Raw genomic sequence first — 10,434 nt, 5'->3', positions numbered from 1 at the left:
CTTAGCCCTGTCGAACCACATCTGGTGGCACTGGTAGTCCCTCTGGTGTGCCAATATTTGAACCAGAGCACAACAGTCGGAAGTGCGTGACCTGAAGTCCAGTACTACGGTTTCCAAGAAGCCACAAAATCTTTGCGCAGGACTGAATTCCCGGCTAAGGGGGGTTTCTGTGCTTGCAGCCATGTAAAACAGGTAAAGCACTAACGCTGAAATACAGAGCTGACATCTCGATGTGTACAGGGCAACTCTCACTTTCCCCCATCAAGGCAAATAGCAGCTCAGTCGCTGGTGGTGGGGTTAGGAATGCGGGGGGGGGGGGGAGGGACGTGCAGGAGGGAAAGATTTAACTTCCCCCTGCAACGCCTCTTTTCAATGCTCCAGGGCGAAAGCCATGGAATCTGTTTCTCTCCCTTTTTTAAAAGGCGGGATTTCCCGTTTGGCCCTTCACAAAACTGTAGTTGGACGGATGTGTCAGACCCTCTATACGCGCAGGCTGGATCTGCAAGGAGGGCCTGGCCACACCCCGAGCGTGCGCTGATGTTATTTTTCCTCAGTGCGATGAATCACCAGCAGCCCGCTTGGCTCGGCATGCCGCCACTATTTGCTTGAGGTTTCATGTGTCTCCTTACTGAATAGCAGGAAGGGTTGCATTTTTATGTCAACCTCTGGAGCGGCGGCAGCTGCAGCAGCAGGAGGCCACCATGTCTGGGATTGCAGCTAAATTAGCAAAGGAGAGGGAAACGGCCAGGGGCTTAGGATCCAACGCAAAAGCCGTGAAATACTTAAACCAGGACTTTCAGGCGCTGAGGAACGAGTGTCTTGAGGCAGGGAAACTCTTCCAAGACCCCGCCTTCCCCGCGGCTGCCTCCTCTCTGGGCTACAATGAACTGGGACCAAACTCTTACAAAACTAGAGGCATCGTCTGGAAACGTCCGACGGTAGGAGAGACACACGCTTGTTATGCAGGCCTTTGATGGGGGCAGGGGAGGGACAACGGACAAGGGAGGGAGATGGTTGTAGGCAAGCTTAGAAGAATGGCATTCGCTATCCCCCGTTCGTTTTGAGATGGAAGAAAACAGGATAATGAGCAAACAAGAAAGTTGACTCTTACACTGGGGTTTGATTTTTCTTAGGGCAGGGTCCCGAAGCTTGGTCCCCAGATGGTGTGGGACTACAACTCCCATCACCCCCGCCACAATGGCCTTCAGATAATGAGAGTTGTAGTCCAACACTATCTGGGAACCCAAGCTTCGCAACCCCTGTCTTAAAGTATAAATCACAGCAGTAAAACTGTGGATGAACCTTACTTTCTGAACATTCTTTCCCCATATGATCAAATCCTCATGCCAAATGACTGCTGCACTTCCTAAGAATCATATCTGGTTCCTTCTTTCATGGAAGTATCGTACCAGATTGCCCTCAAAACATGCAACATTTGGATCGGGTCTCACTGATTGTGGCCTGTGACTCAGTGTGGTACTAGTTATCACTTACCACTCTTAAGCCACTGTCTGCCAAGAGTGGTAAAAGGTCCCCCGCTCCCGCCCTTCAAATGCATTCCTATGGGGGATGCAGGGATTCTCATTTGTGTTTCTGGTTATATGGAACCAAAGGTCATAGTTATTCTAGCTTAGTTAATGCAGAGTACAAGGGTGGGATCTTTTGTATGGGACATAAGTTCAGAGTAAGTTATTGAAAAGGTTCTCTGTATAGGAGGCAGAGTAGGGTGGGGAAGAGTTTGGGTTTCCATTTGCTTTTGTATGGACTAATACCCAATAGTGTTCTGGTGTCTGGAAGATGTTGGAGCCAGGATATCTATTCCTGTAAGCTGATAGCTTTTAAGAGTGCTGTTTTAACATTAATGCATGTGCAACATCAAAATGCTTCTTCAAAAATTCCATTGCTCTTTACTAAGGGGGGGATTCTCATGCTCCCTACAAAGGGGGGGGCGTGTCTCAAGTTTGCAACAGTAAATGTTAATGGGCAAACTTCCCATATAACCAAATGCAACCAGTTAGATATATTGCTAGTTAAGCAGTACAGCAATAAGGCTCTGATCCAATCAGAAGTCTGATTTGTATTTATTGTGTAAAATTCAGGCTATGAAGGTTACAGGAATTTAGGAAATGTTGAGTCTGAAAAGACCAAGATATAAAGATGAAGCAAAATGAAACTGAAAAATATTTACATTACTTAAATTCCAAAGTTGCATGTTACATCATGGATGAGTTCATGTTTACCTTTTTGGCAGAAGAAATCCTGTACTCTGTGGACCACACCTTCTCTCATCTGCATTCATATAATAGACTTTCTTAAAGAATGATACAAGCTTTTCACCTTTGTGAGAGTTAAAAGTTCAGATTAAGTGTGCTATACCCTACAATTACAGTCTAGCACTGGACAAGCTCATGACCTGTGTTCCCTCTAAGGCGTGTGTGTGTGCATGCACTCACACATTTTTTGACGTCCGCTCAGTCAATTTTAGATCCCGCTCAGGTTGAATCAGGAAAGCCCCACTCGGAATTCACATATGAAAACACTGCCTTGATACTTCCACCCAGAACAAAACTCATTCAGCACACAGATGAAATTTTTTTTAGATAGAACACTACTCATGACTACTGTGAACATACTTTGCCCTTTGCATGGCGCTAAGGCTGCAATCCTCTGCATACTGACCTGTGAGTAGGGCCTATTGACTACCCTAGGATTTATTTCACAGGATTGGGCTGCATCATGACTACAAACTAGCATTAAACTTCCCATTTAAAATATGCGACTCTCATTAATGAACAAGTTCTACACTCCTTGTAACTAGTTTTCCTGTATCATGCATACCTTAAATTGTTTCCTATTTTTACTGGTTTCTCCAGCTTCTCATTGCCTCCTGGGAATGATTGCCTTAGCTGCCTTGCAATTAGCAGTAGAGGACTTTGTTTAGTAATCGCTTTCTGCATTTGGGGGAGGGGGGAGTATGATCACAACCATCCCTTTGGCAATAGTTGTCCTGGAACGATGCACTTGGAACAAACTGTCACATCTTCCAGAGTGACAGAGTAGATTTAACATCAAACAACCCCCAGGCTAATACAAAGATATTAACAGTGGGGTGGGGGGGTGGGGGGGGAGAAAGGCGGGCCTGAGAGGGAGTCTCACTCTGGTGCACATACGCCTCAGATGTTTAGCAATCTGCCAGTTTTCTCACTACATGTAGGCTTGCACATGGAGGGTTTTTATATACTTTTCTAATAGCAAAAGAAAGAGAGTCTCCCCTGGGATTTCCACCCAAGCCCAGGGGGTGGGGGTCAAGCTCTGCCAATAAATGGTCTCCTCATGCTTCTTGCAAGCTTTGCAAGGATTGAGAGAAGAGGTGCTCTTTGCAAAGCTTCTTCCAATGAGTAGCATCTTGCCTCCCTGCTCTCGCCCCAATAATCCACCTCCTGAAGTTACTACCTTACCTCGCCTCTTGAAAGGACCACCACCCTTGATTCTTTTCCATATCAAAATCTTGCAGAAGCAGATTTTTAATGTATTGATTTACTTCCTTATCCCCTCTACAAAGCAAGAAGATACCATTTCATTTGGGATATAATCCCCTTTTGAACAAAACAAGAGAATAATTTCGCTCAACTTCTCCAGCATCTTTTAAATCATTTTGGGTGTGAATGAAAAAGAGGCTAGTACCCAGTCCTCCAGATCTCAATCAATATGCTCTTTGAAAAGAGAGGCAGCTGAGATAACAGAAGTTTATTCAATGAATTGGTCTGAAGGGATCCTTTGCTACGTTACTTTAGCTCAGACCTGCTCAACTTCGGCCCCCCTGTAGATGTTGGCCTACAACTCCCATAATTCCTGGTTATTGGCCACTGTGGCTGGGGATTATGGGAATTGTAGTCCAAAACAGCCAGGGGGGGCAAAGTTGAGCAGGCCTGCTTTAGCTCAAGGGAGCTCAATTTTCACCTCAGTAAATATGCCATAACTAGTTGAGGTTCTAACAGTTAACAAAAGCAACAGAAAAACAGCATATGCCACACTAAACCAAAAAGGAGGGGAAAGAACATGATATCTTTAATATAAGTGAAGCGGGATGGAAACCTATATAAGAAGATCCCTGCTGTATCAGACTAAAGGTCCATCTAGTCTAGCATCCTGCTTCCCATAGTGCCCAGCAAGATACCTAGGAAAGTAAAAAGCCTATAGGAAAATAGACACTCTTCCTGTGGCTCCATTAATCCATTTCCCTACAGCACCATTATTCATCACAACAAATGAAGAGGCACATCTCCTATGCTGTCTCCACTCCCTGGCCTAGAAAAGATATTTTTAAAAATAGCCCAAAGCTTTAGGCTGGGGCTCCAAGCTGAAATTTGTTGTTAGAGCCATGTCTAGATTGCAGAAATAATATCTGGATGGGTGTAGAGATTCTAACTCATTCCTTTTCAGGTATTCATCGGTGCATGTGGGGGCAGAATCTCAAGGTATTCCCTGTTCTGCACACAGCCATTAGACCATCTAAAGAGAACCCCACTATTGCTAGACAATTTTCCCTCCATCTTGGAAGCATTGACTGACCCTGAGCAAGACTGAGCATATGTTTGCATAGACATACATCTTGAATAGACATAAGTCTGAACATATGTTTGCATAGACATACATGTGGAAGCAGCCTAGAGTCACAGCTTGAATTCTGAATTCTTTACCAGAATTCTTTGCATTCTTAATGAAGCCAAATTCCAGAAGGAACAATCAGGGGTAAAAGAAGTTAAGTTTGAGCAACCTCACCTTAAAATGGAGTCAAGGCAAACGCCCACTCAGTTAATCAGATTTGGCATGCTAGAACCCATTCTGTTTTGGGATCCATCTGAACACTGACCCACCACAGCGACCACACGTCTCTTTCAGATCCCATACTGAACGTTTCCTAATTATACCTTTTGCACTGCAATTCTCCCCACCTTTGCAGTCTCTGCTAGGAGACTCAGAAGGGAACTGTGTGTGTGTGTGTGTGTGTGTGTTTCAGATGGGAGTATAGCAGTCACGTTGCTCCTCTGCTGCCCAGGATACCACCCGGTCAGGTGCTCCATTATTGCACTCTCCTCCCTATGCTTCTGCTCAGGAATGGGCTAATTGCATCGTTGATACCAACTGAACTGCCCTCCCTAGTCTCTAAGCAACCCCGTTCCTCCTTGTCCCCCACACTAGCTCACATGGCTGAGTTGAAACTATATTTCTTTATTTTCAGAAGTCTTGATTCTGAGTCTGTTTGCTCCTCTGGAGTACCAAAACATGTTCTCGCCACTGTCTAGACTGTGATTTCTTTGTGATTCATACTTGCAAACTTGGTTCTGAGTAATTCCCCAATTCTGGTCATAGGTGCACATGTGGGGTAGTGTAGTGGGTGCAAGGAAGTGTGGTAACATCACATCCATGTGCAGGGGGCAGGGTGTATGTGGAATCTCTTCAACATTCTAATGAACATACATAGAATGGGCTTTTCCCCTTGCTGATTGGTTTTTTGGCACTGGCTTCCATTTGGCTTGCCATCTCTTTGCTTCTTGGTTCGCTTGTTATCATACCAATCAAGTGTTGTCATGGGCAACTGTGCCCTCATTGACTGGGGGGAGGGAGGAGGGGGTGCTTTTGGAGGGAATTTCAGAATGTATTCAAAGGGACTGGGAGGTAGAGAGAGCCCTTATGTCTTTCTTGGAGAGGATACATCAAGAGAGGAGGTAGGTAGGTTTTATTTTTATGGTTTTCTTTTTTCAGCACTGAGTATAATATGCTGTGTTATTGCTGCTATAACTATCTGGTTTTGCTGGATCTCAGATTGACAAAGGCAGAACATGGGTGCCTTCCTTCCTTGAGTTGTGGTTTGTTTTGTTTGTGAAATAGTGCTGTAGCAAGAAATGGACAGTGGTGTGTGTGTGTGTGTGTGTGTGTGTAATATTGCTGTGATGAGCTCCATGTCTGGCCTGTAGACTAACTTGTGCTTCACTCAGTGCTCTGGTCTATAATCTGCATTGCAAGGTGTACTCAGTCAATATGTGGCTGAAGTTGCTCCAGCTGAGCTTATGGCTATGCTTGCTGCTAAGGGTGCTGCTGTGGCAGCTGTCACAGTGCTAGGAATGTAAGGAGTCATAACTGTGTGTGAGAGAGCAACTTGTGCCAATGATGATACTGCAGTGCAGGCATCATGGCTGGCAGTAGATTCTGGGTCAGTGATTCTTTTTTGGCCATTTTGACTGTTTGAACTGTGTGTTCTGTATTTGGAGGGACAGATACCCTTTTACTGTGTGCTTCTGCAGTGTTCTTCAAGGCCGGATTGCCACTCCGTGAATGTAGCTTGTTCCAGCCATAGGGAACAATTGGGAAACTCGAAAAACCACATTGTTCCGCATGAGTAGCTCCGAGGGATGCCAAAGGAGGTTGTTTGGTGGGGCATAATGAGTGCTACCAACCATCCAACTCACAAAAGAAATGGGCAAGCAGGCAATTTTTAACACGTTTTAAACTTTCCCTCCAAATGCCCATATGATCCTATGGGGTCCTGCAACTGGTATTTACAGGCATCTTGCCTCCGAATTCCCATCCCTTGGGTCTCCAGATATTGAACTACAACTTCCATCATCCTAACACTCCCATTATTGTGACAGTATGATGGATGTTGCAGTCCTGCCACATCTGAGGACCCAAGGTTGGGAACCTCTGATATAGCAGAAGGTATTAAAAAATGGTTCCCTGTCCTGAAAGTGTTCACAGTCTTTCTCTCTCTCTCTCACACACACTCTCTCTCTCTCTCTCACACACACACACACACACACGACCGGAGAGATGCTGTGTTAGACCAAATAGGGACAGTTGCTCTCCCTCTGCTAAAAATAAGAGCGCCACCACTTTAAAAGAGCACCACCTCTTTGCCCATTTAGTAGAGGAAAAGGGCTATAGTTCTCCTGGTTTTTTATTGGCATCGTCTCCAGTGCTTTAACCGCAGCATGATCTGCAGAAATTAGTAGGTGATGATGCTTATCGCCAGGCTATACAAAGCTTTACTTCTGATTTCTGTAAATCAAGCTGCCTCTGCTGTTAAAAGCAAGCCAGGGTGTGTGTTTTTTCTGGTTAGCTTGTGATTATCACGTTGGAGCATTTCAGATTTGTGCGATTTCTCTAAATACCAGAGCATTCCAAGAAATATTCCACGAGCTATCTTGTTTTGTGAAAACAGATTATGTCTTTCTGCTCTTGAATGTAATTTATTTTGCTCATTTTTGATGTGCTGACTTGATTATGCCCTCTTCATCTCCTTCCTAATTAAGAGTGCACACTCTTTACACATGAGAAAAATCAAGAAGAGAGGACTGTCTGATGAATAGTAACCAAAGTCCTTTAAGTCAAAGAGAGGTTTAAATCATTTACATAACTTATGTAAAAATAATCAGGATTATCACTATCTATCACAACAACTGGGAAATGTGGTCAAGCCAAACCTCTTGCTGGATGCCTTGAACACACGTAGTCTGCTTAGACAGCCTGCTTATTTTGCCTTTGCCTTGTGGATTGTGCCTTTGTTTTGTGGTGACCTCCAGCCCTCCATGCATGTATGTGTACTTATACCACCATTCGTGATTTCACTGTATTATATATGTCTTTAATAAACTGCCTTTTAATGGATTTCTCATTCCTGTTTTCATTGCCAGGAGTTGTGTTCAAATCCTCAGTTTATTGTTGGAGGGGCCACCCGCACTGATATCTGCCAAGGAGCTTTAGGTAAGACAGAGATTATGCTCCACTTCCTTTATGGTACTGTTCTTAACATGGTGTCTGTATAGTTTAAATATTGGCTGACATGTTGTGCAGGAAGCCACCCATCCAAGAAGGATATGCACTTGCGGCTTCCAGACCAGCCAATATCTTGCTGACATAGCTTCTGGAGACTGCTCCATGCTTCCAAAGCTGTGCATCATGGCAGCTGCAACCTATCCCCATCATTCTATCCTAAAGGTGCTAGATTGCAAGCTGTGTGGATGGACTCTTGGCTGGCCTGGAAACAGTGAGTGCACAACCCTCTTGAATGGACAGCTCACTGCACAGTATGCGGTAGGGACCTAGGAAGCTGCCTTCTACCAAGTCAGACCACTGGTCCATCTAGTTCATGTAATGACTGGCAGCAGCTCTTCCAAGTTTTCAGGCAGGAGTCTCTCCCAGTCCTACCAGCAGATGCCAGGGAATGAATCTGGGACCTGCTGCATGCAGATGCTCTTCCATTGAGCTATGGCCCTATCCCCTAAGACAGGCCTGTTCAACCTAGCCCCCCCCCAGCTGTTCTTGAACTACAACTCCCATAATCCTCATCCACAGTGGATTATGGGAACTGTAGGCCAACATCTGCAGGAGGGCCAAAGTTGAGCAATCCTGCCCTAAAGGGAATGAATATCTTATGGCATTCACATGTAATCACCCATCCAAATGCAAGCCAAGGCAGGCCCTGCTTAGCAACAAGGACAATTCATGCTCACTACCTCCTGGAGTTGAAATTGACTTGATGGCACACTTTACCTTTACCATAAGTCTCCTCTGTGCGTCTCATGTATCTTTTTCTATGTGAGATTTATTTCAAATTGTTCACTGGCTTCAGTGTTGTTTTCCTTATCCTGTGCCATTGTCATAGTCATTGATTGTTATCTGAGAGCTGATAACACACAAAGATGTTCTTGCAGGTTTAATGTGTTAGGCTTCCCATCACAATCTCTTGGTTTTTGAAGTTTGGGAAGACAGTTGCAAGTGAAAGTGGTTGCTTACATTACACCTTATTTATTCTGGAAGGGTATTTTATGCCTAGGTTTCAACTTGTATTGCTTTTTAGTCTAATGCAAATGTATCCAGCCCCCTTCTCTGCCCATGCATCTGCTGAAGTAGGCTGTTTTCCACATTAGTCTTGCAAAGTGCTACACACATTTCTGTCTCCTTTTTAGCCACTTCAAACACACACAGTTACTTTTTAGATGCTCATATTAGATCCCCTTTATGGTGGGCAGTCAAACCATTAAAAATGTGGGTTTCTCTTCCACTTCAGATTTATCAGTATTTGTAACTATCTGGTTCTGACGCTAACTGGTTCAGTAACTAGTCCAGATACTTTGAACTATTTTAGATACATTTAATGCAGAACAGTATCACACATTTTAGTTTGCCATGTAACTCTGTACAGTGAATACAATAATAACTATTTTAACTTGAGATAAATTTTATTTTAAACTGTTGATTGAATTTTTTAAAAAGCTTTTACAAAGAACAAGATAAAAACCAGGAAAGTAAATCATGAAATTTACTCACATGATTTACAAATTGAATTGCTGATTATTGAACCACTTCTTTTGAACCAGTTTTGTGTTTGGGGATTCAATTCAGATTCAAGGCACCCGAGAGATCTTAGATATGGGTTCAGTTCCAGTCATTGGAAATCAAGATTTGGGTTCAGGTTGAGTATTTTATTTTATTTTATTTTTACATTTTATATCCCGTTCTTCCTCCAAGGAGCCCAGAGCGGTGTACTACATGCTTAGGTTTCTCCTCACAACAACCCTGTGAAGTAGGTTAGGCTTTTAATATTTTAAAACCAAAGGAGCTCAACGTATGATTCCCTGCTTTACACATATCTTGATTGGTGTGGCTGCAGCTACCACGCTAGCGTTCATGCAATTATATTCCTTGCTGTGCTGATAAAGTTACTGTAAGTGGAGTCCCAAAAGACACTGAAATATCTCTTTGTCTTCCTCTGCACCTTTGACAGAGATCTTTAATCTTTTCAGTCACAATGCATGGCTCTCAAACCATTTCCAAAGTCAATGACTTTGATCATTGACTGTTCCTTTGCTGGGCTGCATTCATAGCAATAGAATAATTCAGGATATCACAGCAGAAGGTAATTATGCATATGAACCAAACAGATTTTTCCCCCCTAAACAGATAAATACAAAGGAACAAATGTGTGTTTTCATGGAAGCCATCTGTTGTAATCAGTGCTGGATTATAGGGTGTAGGCCCTTGCATATTCCTGGGCCATATGGCCATTCCCTTCCTCCATTTTGCTGCTCAGTTCTTCATGCTGGGCAGGGTGTCAATTTAAAAAGGTCTTCATTTCTTTGAATTTGCCCACTGTTTACTGGATGGAAATGGTCATGAAGTGGTGAATCAAAGACTCAAATGCAGGGAACAGGATAGGTGCCCAAGAGCTCCCAGCATGAGTCGGAGTCTGATAATTAAATCCAGACCTAAGCAGAAGTCTCTTTTGTTAAAATATCACTTTTTGAACACGTGGAGCTGTAGCCCAATTACTGCTTACTCTGACTGGCAATAATCCTTCAAGTATTCAGATAAGAGTCTTTCTAGCCCACCATCTGTTTTAAGTGGAACTGGGTGACAGGTCCCACCGGAATC

The 10,434-nt window shown here is 43.7% G+C and overlaps 1 protein-coding gene across 1 annotated transcript in view; it reads left to right on the top strand.

Moving 5' to 3' along the window:
* Nucleotides 1–644: 644 nt before the first annotated feature.
* The window catches only part of LOC128350261 (calpain-2 catalytic subunit), a 74,792-nt gene continuing 65,002 nt past the window's right edge, over nt 645–10,434 (top strand). Inside the window, exons 1-2 of the mRNA XM_053308275.1 lie at nt 645–938; nt 7,695–7,764. Coding sequence (XP_053164250.1) covers nt 702–938; nt 7,695–7,764 — 307 coding nt within the window. The 5' untranslated portion in view covers nt 645–701. The remainder of the gene's footprint in view (nt 939–7,694; nt 7,765–10,434) is intronic.

The sequence above is a fragment of the Hemicordylus capensis genome, chromosome 1, assembly GCF_027244095.1.
Source record: "Hemicordylus capensis ecotype Gifberg chromosome 1, rHemCap1.1.pri, whole genome shotgun sequence".
NCBI classification, from domain to species: Eukaryota; Metazoa; Chordata; class Lepidosauria; order Squamata; family Cordylidae; genus Hemicordylus; species Hemicordylus capensis.
This window is presented reverse-complemented; position numbering and strand designations above follow the sequence as displayed.